General features: G+C 34.1%; 1 protein-coding gene across 2 annotated transcripts in view; it reads right to left on the minus strand.

The window, feature by feature from the left end:
• Positions 1–16,902, minus strand: part of FMN1 (formin 1) — a 147,144-nt gene that overhangs the window by 46,558 nt on the left and 83,684 nt on the right. For both annotated transcript variants that reach the window (XM_026093934.2, XM_026093935.2), the window contains exons 11-12: positions 14,899–14,958; positions 12,481–12,601 (exon numbers count right to left, since the gene is read on the minus strand). In XM_026093934.2, coding sequence (XP_025949719.1) covers positions 12,481–12,601; positions 14,899–14,958 — 181 coding nt within the window. The remainder of the gene's footprint in view (positions 1–12,480; positions 12,602–14,898; positions 14,959–16,902) is intronic.

Consider the following 16,902-nt stretch of genomic DNA (forward strand, 5'->3'; position numbering starts at 1 on the left):
CAGATATTTGTATTTCTTTGTCTCTGAATACAATCTTTTCTATGAATTAAACACTAATTAAAGAACTTGATTTTACACGTAGTTCTGTTTCTAATATACAACCTTTTATAGTCTCATTTTATGTTAAATATTTAAGAAGCTTTGTAACTACTGAGAACTGAAAAAGACACACTGACTTAAGAACTTTAAGAGTCACTTTGATCTCTGACGGCTAATCTTCATTGAATTTCCTGTTATAAAGGTCCCATAATAAATTTGTCAGTGTTTACTCACTAGTGTACTTGAAATATATTAATACTTAAAATAGATTAATACTTAAAAAAAAGCAAACGAACTGCCAAGTCAGGTCAAAAAATGTACAAAGCAATTAAAAATGAACTGTTCCATCAGTTGCTCTGATTTTCTACACTAAAGTGCTATAATGCCTGTATGGGAGAATTACATTCACTTTTTATTTATTGTTCTCTTTTTATATTGATTACAACAGAAACCGGTTTCTTTTTAGAAGAAAACTATTTTAGCAGATTTTTTTTATTAGAATGATTCTGAGGTAAGGATCATATTGTATATTCCTTCTTTGAAATAAATTCTGAAAAGATGACTGAGGAATCTTTCTGAAATTCTGAAGAATCTGAAGGGAACAGATAGCAAAACATACCAAATGTACATTTCCACTCTCACCGTCTCATTCCAAAATCGTCTTCTGTGAAAATGAACAACCTGTTTCTGAATTAGTACAAACAGATGCAAGTTGTCTACTACTGTAATAACCTTTTAGTTCATTTTCTTGGTATGAATTATATGTTCGTCACATTAATCGTAATACACTACTTTGAAAATTGTTTATTCCTAAATGAACTATTGGAAGAAAAAAAAAAAAAAAAAAAAAAAAAAAAGAAAGTATGAGTGTGGAATAGTATTTGAAAGCTCTTACAAATTGTTGGATGTACATTATGCTTCACACACTGCAAATCTTGGCCACAGAAATGGAAACCATTAGCAAAACATTAGAAGAAAGCTGGAAACTACTTATTATCAGTTTGCCACTGTCTTCAGATTTAATGCAGTACTTGGCTGAAAACGTTCTTTAAAAATCCCCAATATAAGTGAAAATATTTACAAAATAGAATGTCTCTCACTTAATGCCTATTGGGCAATAGTGTTTTAAAACTCCACAGACACTTGTAAATCTATCAAAAGAATCACTGCCCATAAACAAACTTTCACGTAAAGAGCATTTCAGTGTCAATCAGACATGAGCTGAATTTTTTTAAGCATCATTTTTAAAATAAACGCAAAACCAGAAATAGTTTAATGATGGTAACAGTAAATTGCCAACCATTTGCTCACTAGGACCCACCAGTAGCATTTACAGGAATCATCCTGACAATGAAACCAAGTATCAACACCATGAATTCCTATAAACCTGTCACTGCCACTATCCCTCATGAGTTACGCAACAGTGAAAGCTGCTAACAACCACCACTCCTCCTCTCTGCTCAGATCCTGGCAGGTTATATTGCCAGTCTTGCCGTTTCATTTTTCTTGTTATAATGCAGGCTTGTCTTTTGCAGAAGAGTTATCATTTTATTTTATTTTTTATTCCAAAAAGGATTTGAAACTATACCTCAAATGAGTTCAGTGTAGCACTAAAACCCCCCTAAGTTTCTACATGAGAGGAGCCACAATTGTTTACAGTGCAGTCACTATTGGGGACTATACACAAAAATAAGGATCAAATAAACTTCAGCAAAAGATGTGTAAATTTAAATTAACCAGCACTACATGACTTCCTCATGATCTGTTTTGTTCCGTTTTCTTACTTTTGCTCACTGTACTTTTTCTCACTTGCAAATAACTTTCCAAACATGCTAAATAGAAAATTACAGAAGATGCATGTCAAAAGACATACTTACCCATTGGACATTGTTGTAGCATTTGGTTACATTCTCCTGTTATTATGTATGACTTACATACCTATTTACAATGCACTATTACTGCAGGTATGCACATAAGAACATCAAACCTTGTTACAATGTGTTGTAACTATGCTATCCACAACTCCTCTGCTTATTCACAATTCTGTAACTAAACTTCTTTTTAGGCTGAATTTCAAATAAATGTGGAGAAGGAGGGAAGACATGCATCTTGATCCCTTCTGAGTAAAATCCAAGAATTTTGACAACTTCTAATTTGAAGTAGTTATGCTGCTACTGTCCCCAGATAATTTCAGAGACAGCTTTTTTATTTGTTTTTGCACTCACACTGATAATCAGTACACATATCAATGATGGCAACATACAAAGACTTGAGTACTAACACCTCAGCATGAACAGGGGTGGTGTTAACCACCTTAGCCACTACTGAAAACGGAAGGGAGCGTTTTATTTTTCCTAGCAACCTTAACTAATAGAGAAGCCCTTGCACCAAATATACATGGGGGAATGCCACGAAGTGGGGCGAATTTTTTTGAGAGAAAGGATCTGAGAAAAATGTAGAAGAGGAGCAAGTTGTGCTGGTTCTCTGTATTTCTCAAGTTAAATCTTTATAGCCTTAAATAAAGGTCAGCAATTTAAAGTGAAAAAAATGTTGACACGTATAAAACTAAATTCACTATTCCAACCTATTAATGGCTTGCATAGTTATAGTTCCATGCAAAGTTATTTTCAGTTAATTCAGTAGAAGAAATGTACTTCTATGAATTATTATTTTCTTTACTCATAAGTAATTCAGCTTCCTTATAAAGCCATTTCACAGGATAGGAGCCAATAAGTAAACGTGAAACAGACCAATCCTTGTCTGCTTGAATGTGTCTTCTTGTGACACAAGGAAACAAATATCTTTTTAGGTGCTCAAGGCAATAATTCTCAGGTATTAATGAGATGGAAATAGTTTTCCGTGATAAATCCTAAGCTGTGCAAAGTGCAGCAATGGAATCAGTGACATACAAAACACATTGTAAAGTTCACCTGTTCTAATGGAGTTTTAATTCAAGACGAGAGTAGGAGATCTTGACAGTTCTTCCAAGTTTTAATAGGTATTTTGACTTTGCTTTTCAGATTTGAGATTTGTGAGTTTTCTCTTGTTGCTGTTGTTGTTGTTGAAGTTTAACAACATTTCAAACTTTTACAGTGTGTGATGATATGCAGAAGAACTGTCAGGCCTATATTAACTCCAAATAAACTAAAAATAAAAGGGTTTTTTTGCTTCCCATTTTGACAAAGCACATCAACATTTTATACGAATCATTTAAAATCCTTTCTGTTAAGACTGCTGCCTAAGAATAAATTTAACAAAATGAAAGAAGATTGTTAGTAAAACCAAATATTTTTCACGCCACAGCAACATATCTAAGACTCTGCTTAATGTATTCTCTCTGAAATGGTAGTTTACACTTAGTGCGCAATTCAGCACAAAAACAAAGCAAAGGAAGGACCAGCACATATAAATGCATATAGTAAGTAAACCCTCATAATTTTCCAGTCAAGTCTTTGTAAGATTCCTTAAGTGATTCCAGCACACATTATTAAGAGCAAGTTTTGTTTTCTCATCAAGATCCAAATGTACAGAACTCTGCACATCATCAGGATTTGTCAGGAGTGTAGAAACGTGGGCTAGCAGAATGTGCTGCGAAAATTACACTTCTCTCTGAACAGTAGAGAAAATACATATTCTGAAACTCAAGTGCATTTCTTGGCTTACTTACAGCCAGATGACATTTTTAAGAAACAATGATAATATTTTTAATCCAGATTAGCTAAGCTTTTTCCAGTGATAGGAAAAAAAAAAAAAAAATAAAGACCTCCGAGGCCCATGAACACATTATTAGTTAGAGGACCGAACACTGATCAGGTAGAAGAGAATTACCAAGCAATGTCTGAAACAGTATGTTTATGAGCTAAAGCTGCAGAGGCAGAAGTGATCTCAGGTTTCTCTCTGCAGTACTGGATCTCCGATTTTCTGAGCAAGACAGATCATAAAGCTCCACCTAATTAATTCTTCTATTAAGCTTATAGCTTTGGTTCAGCTAGACCATTCTTCTTGTTTTTAAAATGACGTAAATTTATAAGCCATCTACAATATTCACAGGAACAGTGTTCTAAGAGTTAATTATCCTCAATATTGCAAATTTGCATCCTATTGTCTGAATTTACAGAAATCGAAAGCAGTTACATAACTACTTTCAATTTTTGACCACTGACAGTATACATATAATCCACACCTTCAATTCTGGCAGAGATCTGCCTTACTCTCTCAGAGAGGAAAAGCTGATAGACCAATAAATATGAAGTAATTGGTCTTCCCAACTCTAGCATTATGTACTCTCCAAACTGCATAATTCATTATCCATCATATACATTAATACAGGCAATATTCCTCCTGCTCCCAGATGTATACCGCATAGTTATGCAATATAGTTATACATATAGTTAGATATAGGTAGTATAGTTAAGTAATTAATGCTTAACATACATACAAAAGTTGCACTTTTGTATAAGTGCAAGTAAAAGACTGAAAGTTGCACAGAAAATCTTAAATTTGGTATTTCCAAGATTCACTTTAAAATCTCAACATTGGCATAACGATTTTAGTATGAATTTTCCAATGGAAAAATATAAAGGAAAAAATGAACAGCATGCTACTGGTTAACCAATAGAAAGCTTTCTCCCTGGCCTGTGTGCACACATGCAGACATCTGCTTCCATGCAATAAACTCCTTTAAAACATCATTTTCTTACTTTTCCACTATCTTTCCAAATCTTATTAAAAGCATCCTATACTATTCTGCATTATCACAAAGAAGAAAATTCAATGGAATTTTTAGAAATGATCAGTTTAGGAGAATTTCCAGTTAATGTATTCGCATATGAACATTATCAATGGAATACTGTCAAAATGTTAGTTTTATTACACAATAGATCCTACTGCACATACACAAAATGTGCTTTCTAATGCCTGTGTTGTATCTTTGCCAAATAAAAACAAACTAAAATGCATCTCATCCTGCTGAGGCATGCAACTATTCAAAAAAAGGTCAGAAAGCTCTGAGGAGAAAAAGAAAGTCATTTTATTAACTACTGAAAACAAAATAACCGTTCCTGTATGAGGCTGGCTCCTCTGCTCTTTCTCCTCCACCTCTCTGCACTGCCTCAAAATAAAACATAAATGTTGGACAGCAAAAAAACACAGCGATACTCACCAGGTACACACAACAGTGTGCTCCATTTATGCTCATGTCTATACAACTAACACATGCAACTATTTGGCTCCTCATGTTCTACAACCAGATTTAATTCCCATTTGCCCACACTTTCATATTCTTAAGGTTAATTTTAAAATTCAAAACTACAATTGATATGAAGAAGATTAAAGTGACTAATACCTGGAAACACGCAACTTACCTGTTCATGCTTGGAAAATTTTTCCAGAACATGTAAGTGACTCAGATGTCTAAATCACACTTTCAAATAAGTTAGACTAAGGCTTCAATTCGTTAAAAATATTTTTGAAAAGTGCCTTCATACTTTTTAAAATGTTGCTTCCTACAGTGAATAAACAGTCACCTTTTATTGAAAATACTGATCCAACAAATTGTTTAGAAAGAAAGTGAACACTCAAAGTGATTTAATGTTTAGAATATTCACAATGTAATTCAGTAACCTTACTATCCATAAAACAAACCAAACAACAGGCAAAACTTCCTAACATTGTAATGCTAGTCCTATTAATAATTGTTTTATCATGACTATTACACTATTCTTTTAATTCTATTCTACAAAACAGAATTTATCAAAAGCCTGCAATATTCTCTATGAACTAAATGTATATCTGTGATTCCGCCTGAATAACTAGTAACACATTCAATTACTTTCTTCAATTCTGCTTACACAGAAGTCCAACAAAAGCTGGAAATTTCTTAATTTATTAATTGAAAATATCGATTAATTTCTACAACAAAATTTGTTTATAGATCATTAGTGGACATTTTGTTGCAAAAATCTGTAACAGTCTGAAGTACTGATGGGAATATATTCATATAAAAGTTTAAATACTTTTTTTGTGAATAATGCTCATTAAGCTTTTCTGTTTCAGTAGATTTTCCTATTGATAAATATATTCCCTTATAATTTCTGATAAAAACAAATGTTGTGCAGAGTTTAAATCAGAAAAACAGGGGGGGTTAGCCATATAAATGAGCATGAACTAATTATTTTTCTTTTTGAAATTTTCTCCTGGGCTCTATTTAGAGTAATAGTGTCTGTAAGAATCAAAGCTGAATAACCCTTTTCAACTTCTACCTTCCTTTTCGCATTTCTAAATTCTGTTCCATCCATGTCCTAGTTTTGTAAAACAAATACATTCTGCAATACAATGTGTTACAGACCTCCCTGAGGAGACACTGAATGAGAGCCATGTAGCTGCAACAGTATAGTATTATCTCCAGGCTAGTCAGTCCTGCTAAGAGACAGTGTTAATTAGCTACGATGCCTGAACTGGTCTGGCAAAACCATGCTAGTCACACCCAGTGAACTGAATCTGCTTCTCTGAAATGATGCTGCAGAGGTTGTAAAGACACAGGACAAAGCCATATATTTTAAAAGTCCAATTCAGCTATAATGTAACACATAGAAAGAGGTTAAAAAGTGACTAATTCTAGTATTAAAAAATTATTGTAAATATTTTCAAGGACAACTTTACTGCTAAAACAAATAGGCATAGAGAGTTGAAACATAGCATGGGACTAGTCTACAGAAAATGTCTGGTTATTTTGTTAAAGTCATCTTCTGAACCGCTGAACTTCTAAAACAGTTTTGCAAAAACGGATTATTAGCTGAGTGCTGAAACACTTCAAGATTTCTTCATTACCACCCTATCTGTCAGTCTCCCCAAGTTCAGAAAGGAATAGAGCAATCTCTGGTTCCTCCTTCTCTGTCTGTACAATTAATAAATTCAGTAATAAAGGCAGGCTGTAGGAACAGACAGAGATAGTGAAACTTAATATGAGAAAGCAAGTACAAACCTCTGAGTTCTGGTACGGAACATGGCAGGTGGACAATTGAGAAGTGAATTCTGCCAGGAGAATCCTGTGCATCTTCTCACATAAAGTTTAGAAAACAAATGGCTGAGGAAGGCCATGTTGTACTTGCCTACTTGGCTATGAACTGGTACTCAGTGACTCTAGATTGTATCTGATATTAGGATTAAAAAATTGTGTAGTGTTATGCCATTTGAGAATCAAAATAAAATGCAGTACTTCAAGACGAGGCAGAGAAAGCTCTGCATATTCAGCCTGGAGGAGAGAAGTCTAAGGGTGGATTTAATCTATGCTTTCAACTACCTAATGAATAGCTATAGAGAAGGTGGAGTCAGACTCTTCTTGGAGGTGCAGAGCTAAAGGACAAGGAGCAATAGTCAGAAGTTGCAGCACAGAAAACTCTGATTAGGCATAAGGAAAAAAACATTCCTGGCAGTGATTCAGTACAGGAACAGGGGCTAAAAGAGGTTTTGGAATCTCCATTCTGAGATTCAAAACTCAGCTGGATAAGGCCCTATACAACCTGATCTAGTTACTCCTGCTCAAAGGCTTTGGGCCAGATGACCTCTAGAGGTACTTTCCAATATACATTACTCTATGATTTTAAGATATCTGTAATGCTTCTGTATGAAAAACAATGTGAAACATTGTCATTTCTCCCTTTTTAGTGCCTAATTTTACCTACTTACCTTTCAATCTTTTTTTTAAAGGATTATACAATGTTGCAACATGGGGCTGTCATAAACCAAAGTTTTGCACAGGTGAATTACTTAAAGGTGGGAAACTTATGGGTAACATAGTACTTCTGCAAAAGACACATCTGTCAACAACTAAATTAAGCCCTAATCCCAAACCATGTATCTTGGAGTTACTGAAATCCAACTGATTATTAAAGGTAACTGATCTAAAAGATGTATTCTGTACTAAACATATTTTAAAAATTAAGATCCACTATATCTTATCCTCAAGATAAAAAAGTGAATAATAAGTCTCACTGACAGCTCTAAAATCTAATTTAAAAATCCTGGTTATTTTAATGCACACAAAGGCTATTCTTTCAAAACAGAAATATATCTACATTGGACACGGAACAAGGATACCTTTGGGGGGAGAATGGGGAGAATATTCACTGGACTATCAATTCTCCCGAAAAATTTTTCACAGCACAGAATTTTGTAAGGATAACTCCATTCTCTACCATAGAAAGAGCTTTAATAGTCTCTATTGTAGAGCTTTAGCACGTAATAATGCCATCAGAACTCTTCCTGCACCTTTGCATACCACGAAGAACCCTAATTCAGAGCAGGACAAAATATGCGACCCACCTAACAGTCTATTACATTATTTATTTTCTGTACCATCAGCTTTCTCCTGTATTCTTTGCCATCTTGACTATGTGTACTGCAAGATCTTGGGAACAGAGATTTTTCTACTACTTGATACTTGTGTATTGCATGGGGACAAAGGCTCCCTAGTCCATCCCCAGTCATTATCATAATAAACATAAAAAAGGATTGTGTAGTTATGGAATGGATGAATAGCGCTAAACTTTATGGGGTATTAAAATATAACATTTTAATATGACATATTTTTAAGGAAATAAGTGAAAATGTGAAAGTTTAATGACACAATGTTATACAACTCTAATATATCTTAAGGATATGACTGCTTTGTCTCTGGGTAGTAGAGTTCAGTCTTGGGTATACCGAGACAACACACATGCACACATATACCATGGGCTGGATCATTCCTGAGCCCTCTTAATGTCCATGAAGTCTTGTTTCTGTTTTAGAGGAAATTATTGCTTTTCAATCACAAATATGTGTGAGTATACACACCCACCCACATACGTACTCAGACATACTCAGTTAATTTTGTTGACATTTAAAACATACACACCTCACTGGAAAATTGTTAGTATGAAAATTGCAGTTAATATCTGTACTGCCAGCTGTGAAAGAAGGTGAAAGCAAAAATTATGTGGATTTTCAACAGGATCAGAATGTCAAAAGCTCATAGGAAATTTCATTAATTATGAGTAACAAAGCTGGGCTCTTGAAAGTATTCAGAATGGACCTAGCTTGGTTTCCATTTTTCATCCTTCAATAAATATCTGTGCTTTTTCAGCTGTTATAGTCAAGAATACTAAAAAAGTTGTAATCATTAGGAACATCACAGCAAATGATACAAGGAATAGACTGCTGCTTTCTCTTGACTACTGTTCATGGAATAACATCCTAACATTTTATGAAATGCACTGCAGGGAAAAGCAATGAGTATGATATAGAGGGAAATAATTATTTAAAATTAACTGCACCACAGATTAAGATTGTTCACCTTCGGTGGGAAATGAATAAGGTTTGTGGTAAAACATATACAACTCTATCATGCTTTGGTAAAGCAGCTTTCTTTTTAAAAGTCTTCATATGATTACACTTTTCCAGTGTTCCCTGCTATTCCGTGAGAATACCAAGCTAGTAGCACTGTCCAGAATAGACAGAAGAAAAATCTTATTTGGTCACAGGGAAAGGAAAAAGTGGAAATCATTGCCCTAGAGAAGAAATAAGGAATGTGATGATCTTAAAATATTGATACAAAGCACAAATTTCCTTTTCTCAAAAAAATGAAGATTAATTGGAAAGTTAATGCCTGTCAAATGAATAAATATATTTGCTTATGATACCACGTAATAACTGAAAATCTTCAGAACAAATGACTATATAGACCTGAAGTGAAATGCTGGACTTTCAGAAAACATTTTTTTCCTATGACTTTAAAGTGGAAGCAGATTTTACCCTTTATAATTGCCATTTCACTACTTAACATTGTATCCTTTTATACTTCTGCCCCCTTAAAAGCCTACATTAAATGTATTTTTTTATCATCATCTTTAACCTAAAAATGCTCACGACTGCAAAGATTGTGCTGGAATGTGTGTTAAAAACCTGTTGGATTACAGTTCTCCAGAAGTTTGTTTTAATTTTTGAGCCAAACTTCAGTTGACACTGCCCCTTTAAAGTCCAATCTGAAAGACCTCCAAATAGTAAATTGCGTGGAACTCAATCTGTTTATCTGTAAAGGATGAAAGGGTTTGTGCTCCATCTAGATTTGAACTCCTGGTTCCACAGTGTCTAGGTATTTCAAGCCAGAGGTTTACACCATTAAGACATGCCCCTCTGGAATGGTATCTCAATCTTTCCTATTTTAATATCCATGATAGAAAGATAAGTCAATGCTTTGATAAAATAGTGAAAAAACATTTAAAAATACTAAATAACTACTCTTATGAATCGTTTCTATCAGAATTGCCATTTCAGGTGGAATAGGTGACATTTATCTTTTTTTTTTTTTTTAAATCATTCTGTACAATTCGCAGAAAAAAAGATTTGGTAAAAGTATGTCACTAACAGGAACATCTGTTTGTTCCCTAAAGGCACATAAGAAAACCCCTCCTTCATTTATTACCTATGTCTCATCCCACTTGCAGGGTAATCTGCTTATGACTACCTTAGCCAACCAAACTGTAAAATAAATCCAATGTACCCTATAACACAGGCAGCTCCAGTTAATATTGTTCAAATTATTTACATCTGAAGGGCCGCGCCTGTCTGGATAGCTGGGCCCGACGCTTCTCTGGACTTGGTTTCTGCTAGTCACATCTGTTTCAGCTTTAGACTTTCACTGGTATTCTGCCAGCAGCCACAACTTTTTAATGGCTGCAATAAACTACAGAGACTCATCAAATCTTTGTTGTATGTGTTAAAATTATATCCTCTTCAATTAAGATTTTTATTTAAAAATAAACTACAGCATTATCTAAAGAGAAAAATGTGAAAGGCAATATTTGAAAGAGATACAACATCTTTATATGACCGTTTCATTGTTTAAACGTAAGAGAAATTAATTACAGGAATGCTTGTTACCATTCTGCTGTGTATTTCTGAGTGACAAAATATCAACATCTGAAAACATTTCCACAACCTTTTTTTGTTTCAAATCTTTCTTTGTTGTCATTAACTTTATATGTTAATTGGTTTTGCTGGGTTTCAAACACATCTGTACAAAAAAATATTATAAAAAAAAGCCCAACATAACATTTTTTCTACATTTTCTATAAATATCTAAGAAAATACCAGGTTGAAACAGAAATTAGTGATTACAAGACAGCTGCAGTTATTATTTACAAAGTTAGTTAAAATGCATTAGCTTTTCCTACTTTCTCTCTCTCTCTCTTTGCAATGTAGAACAAAAATGATTCGAACGTCAAAGCCTCAACAGAGATCCTGCGAGACTAAGATGTATAACAGCAGAACTACACACTGAAAAAGTACAAGATCAAACACAGATCATGTTTCTGCACAAACTAGCCTAAGAGAGGGCAGGCCAAGGGTTTTACAGGGCCAAGCGATGAGAGGAGATAGAGCACTCACTTATGCCCGGGTCGAACAAACAACAACTGATACTTTCCTACCACTGTTAACCTTTGAAACTATCCTAAAGATGGCACTGACCTAATTCAGCCATTTCTAACTGTAAGGATAAATTATTCTTTAATGCTTCTCATTGTCTTACATTGAAAAATTAAAAACAATCATCTTGTTCAACTCTGATTCTAAAAATACTCTTCCATGTTGATGCAGAGCTGTATTATCTAAATGCAAATAGAGAAGTTTTTAATAGGCTTTTATGCAGATTCTCTCCCTGAACTCCATTTTCTACATAACACTGCTTCAGTGCTACTCTTCCTTAACAAAAGTGACAAGCTTAAAATATTCAGTCATCATTTGCTGAGTTTATTTTAAAAAGTCACATGAAGCACAAAAAAAAATGAAACTGGCTGGAACACTTAGACAGCAACCCTTCCTACTTTATTTCCACTCAGTACCTTGATTGATAGATGCGTTGGGTTTCTGAGCCCCTCTTTATAATAAACATTTTAAAATGTTTATTTTATGTCCCAGGGTGAAAATATTTTGAACTGGAGCTTTCCATTTCCCTTTGCTGTGCCTTGGCAAGCTGTGTTTTATTTCTACATTAATAATATTCAAGCTCTCTCTTGTACTGTTAAATTGCTGTTATACAAGTACTGAAGAAAGTATTTATGTCACGGAACTAACAGATACCTACAGTTAGATGCAGCGTTTTGGAGAAGCCAGAGGAAAATTCACACATAACTGAAGAAAATTTCAGAGAGATTTATTTAGGGGCTCTTTGATTTTAAAAGGGAATTACAGAAAATTATTTTTCAGTATTTTTACTTTCTTTTCTTAAGTCTTGAGTTTAAAATCATTTCTTCTATTTTATGTGGGTAATTTGTGCCACAGTGTAAAATCTCTAAACGAATCAGCACTATAAACCTAATTAGCAATAAGCAAACCTCATAAAGGTCTCATTTTAAATGGCACTTAGTTGTTAGCAGAACAAATGTGAAAATTTCCAGTTACCTTCTAGATCTCTCTTCAGTTTCCTTAAGTCTTTTATTAGGTCTTCAAACTTAACTTGGGAGGCCTGGAAAAAATCCTGTGGTTCTGGTAAAGGAAAAATACTCTTGTCTGTTCCTGCTTCCTAAACAAACAAACAAACAAACGGGCCACTATGAAAATTAAATACATTTGCAGTCAAATAAATTACTGTTTCTGAAACTTAACTATAAAATAGTATTATAAAACTTCAAAAATAATACATTTAAAATAGTTCTTGCTAAGACAGCATTATTTATTATTTCAGATGAAATCCTGACCTTACCGAATCAATGAGAACATTACTACTGACTAGAAAAGGACCAGGATTTCAATCTTCATTTTCAGCCCTCCCATATCTGCAGGACAAAGATCATATAGTCACATTCTAATTTTCTAAAGAAAAATACATATTGCTTAACTCAAAGGTTTTTAATGTCAGATGGATTACGTGACATCAACTTCCCTGTGTTCTATGCCTAAACTGCTTTGCAGCTCAGAGCTGTGGTTGAAGTAGAACATGTCTTAGGGAAAAATATCCATTCTTCATGTTGAAACTTCCTTTTAGAAGCTATAATGCAAACCATGCTTAATTTAAACTATGAAACAATACTGAGCACACAACATTTCAGTTCATTTTATATCAATAAAGGTCTAGATAAGGGATTAAACGTTTCTTAAAACCAGAAAACATGAATGACTATTTTAACGGAACAAGTGATTTGATGCCAGAAGTTTGTGGTTTCACTTTTTCCCAATTCATTAAATATACACACACTTTATAAGCCCAAACTGAAAACAATATTTATATATTGCCTACAGTGTATTACACAGATAAAAATACACAGTTGAGGGTTTATGAAGCTAAATAAATCACATGGTTTAATGTCTATATGGAACTCCTAAGCCTAGACCTTATATTTAGGACAATAGTAAAAAAATTCAGGACTAAAAAAAAAAAGAAAGCTTTGTCTCAAGAGAAATTCTAACAATTCTAGTGCATAAATGGTATTAAAATGACACTGCACTTTACAAGTATATACTGGTGAGTTTAAATTCTATCTGTTCTTAGATTTCAGTCTTAAATAAAGGATAATACATAGTTTGGAGAACTAATTGTTTGTGAACAGTGAAAGAAAAAATTACATTACTATAAAGACATGAACATTCAGGAAAAAAGTTAGTTAAGTGGATGAAATTGCCTCTACTTCCTCACAAGAGTAGATAAACTGTTTTGCTCTACAAAATTCCCATTGTAAAATTACAGTCTAGCAGAAACTTGTCAAAATATTAAATAATTAAATCGTTAGCTTCAACATCACTGAAAAAGAGATAACAATACACATATGGATACCCTGAGAATGGAGAAACACACAGGGTACACAAAATTGCTTTTGTGAGCATCTTTTTACAAGAAATTTATTTAGGGTAAAGTAATGACACCTTGTTTCCTTGCTACAGAAAACAAAGAATAAAAACTTTCTTGAGTATAAATTTACATAACTGGTAGTTTTCTATCTCTACGGCTCAGCCTGAGGAGCTGTTCCACAAGCTCCTGACATACAGACCCTTCAATGCTGGAGATGCCTTCAGTTACCGCAGTCTTACTCCTGGAAAAATATTCATGACTACTAACCCTTCAATTCAACATCCACAAATAAGAATGAACAAAATTAACAAATGAAAATAAATGAAAAAAATGTTTATATTCAACTAGAGATAGGACCATGAAAAATAATTCTGGTCTTAGAAATCAAAGATGAGGCATAGACATATTTTTAATTTCAGAAAAAAAAAAAAAAACAAAAAAACCCATACTTAAAAATCAATCAATAGCGACATTTTCATTTAAAAGAAAAGAGTTCAAATATTGCACTCCAGAACTGTGGGCACTGCTCCATAAATGTAAATAATTCAAAGCAGCAGAACCTCTTCCCCGCATTTCCAGTCTCTAACTTCATCACTATCAACTGATTCACTTATCTTAAAATACTAACCTGTCATTGTATTTTGCCATGAGAGGGAAATCACGCTTCTGACTTCCATTATTATCACATCAAAGTAAGACTTACAAGGTTACAGTAATGTGAGTGTAAGGAGACAGGACTGCAACGACCACCTCAGCAGTCCACAACAGTCACAGGCAATCGTCTGCAATGTTTAGTTCAAAAGAATCCCAGAAGTTCCACACTTAATGTAAGATTTTCCAAAACTCTATTATAAAACCTGTAGCAAATTTCATACCTATGAAAGCCTGCAACTACTAAAAGCAGAAGAGATGGATACTGTTTTCCTGTTACAGCTACTGTACTCAGATTTTAAAAAAAGTAAATACAAAGCCTTTTACAGTCTGTTAAAGAAATATACTTTTAAAGGGGCTGATAGAGCAAAGGGATCTTTTACCTTATCACAATGGCGTAGGTAATATATGACAACATAATCCACAAGATTGATACCATTATCCTAGGGAAAAAAAATAGATAAATTACTAAAAAAGTTAAACTGGATACATAAAACTGTTAAAGTTGTGCGAAGAACACTGTTTCAAGTGAAAATTTACTATATTAAAAGAAATATACTATTAATTTATATTGCTGCGAGAAATAGGACTCACAATATCTTTAGCCCTAACATTATTTACCAAAAAATCCATCTTTCATAACAATCACAGCCTTGACTGCGTCACCACAGACCTAGAGCTTCTTTTGGTACAGAAAACATGCAGGGGGAGAAGCTGCCATTCTTGCTTTTTTAATAATACACGGCATTTTTAAGAGATATTAACTTAATGTTATAGCAAATTCAGAACCATTAATGTGAACAGAACTTCTTGATTCTTTTAATCTCAGTTCATCTGTAATGCAAATCTGAAAGGGGCATAGGTATTTCTCATATATTACCCCAAATACAAAACCAGACAGCATATAGCTAACAAGTGCATTTCATGCACTGTTGCTTTATGAACAAAAATTTTAACACTCACTCTGTGGAATCACCATTTCCTTGGTCCTGCTTCCCCTACTATTACTGTATATAACAACATTTTATTTCATTATATGTCACTGGGTCAGCACAGGTCAGACGAACTAAAGGAAAAGGTAGAACTGTGACTTATACATTACAGGATATTATTCAACCGCATAAAAGAAACATAATATAGGGACTTATATCTGGAATGTCTTTGATGTTTTTTGTATGTGTTTTTATATTGTATATTGACAGGTATCAGGATAAACGTTTGTATGTGCACAATGTCTGATTTCCTGTAGAGAGCTGCCTTGCTTATATTTGAGCCTGCAGCACATTACATTTTATTAACATCATACAGCAGCAAAATTCTTAACTAAGCAAGTCATTGCTCTTATGCAGACAAAGCCACTCTGCTTTTATAACAGTTTTTTTCAGAATACATTGTTGGCAGGTTGCATGACAGACAACGAACTGAGGTCACTTGAAAATATTTGATTGCCCTTGTAAAGTAAAATATGCCTATTATTCTATTTTATGTAAGTCAGACTATCAAACCTATCACTTTGGTCTAAACAGCATTTGCAGAAGACAAAATACAGAGATTCTGAAGTGAGCGACAATTTTTTTTAATCTCTATACCAAGTAATTTTCTGGGCCTCATGTGGCAACAAACAGCTTTTATGTGAAATAAAAGATATTCAGCACTGACTCTTCACTTTCACCCCTTACCTGGAAATCATATTGCTTGCTGGCAATTCCCACAAAGGGAATAACAGTACACAGGAAAGATACCTTAGTGTTCGAAGATACAAGACCTTCTGTTCTTCCTGGCAAATCTGGTCTAACAATCATCTCTGAGGTTTCCTGTCTGCCTATAGTAGCTGGCCCCTTTGAGCTTCTTATGCACATTGGAGACTGGTGACAGGCTACTGTATTTACAAGGAAACTGTAAATCTTGTGAATTTTTAGCTTGTTTTGCTTGAACAAATCTTACGCAATTATACTGTGTCTTTGTCAGCCCTTTCCTTAATTCATAACTTTGGAACCTGCTAGCTAAATTCTGCCAAACTGGAAAGTCCCAGAGATAATTAAATTCTTACAAGTTTATGTTGGAGAGAAGAGGGAGACTAAAATTAGTACTTCTACTGAGAAAAGTCAGGCGAAGCTCAGCTGTTTTACATTTTTCTTCAAAGCAGTTAGCATTGGCTGACCAATGAGCACCTGAGTACTGCGAAACTGCCTAGTTCTAGGTTAGCTGCAGCCTGGTACTGTGTCTTGTCCAAGGAGCAGGGATGGAAGAAAGTGGTCATAGAGGACATCTGAAATACTGCAGTGAAGAGGAAAGGAGACAAGAGGACACAAAGCCAGTGGAAAAGCTTTCATACGTTCAATTGCTTGTGGAACAATTTATTGTATCTTCTTTTTACTCTGTGTTAA

The sequence above is a fragment of the Dromaius novaehollandiae genome, chromosome 5 (genome assembly GCF_036370855.1).
Source record: "Dromaius novaehollandiae isolate bDroNov1 chromosome 5, bDroNov1.hap1, whole genome shotgun sequence".
Classification (NCBI taxonomy): Eukaryota; Metazoa; Chordata; class Aves; order Casuariiformes; family Dromaiidae; genus Dromaius; species Dromaius novaehollandiae.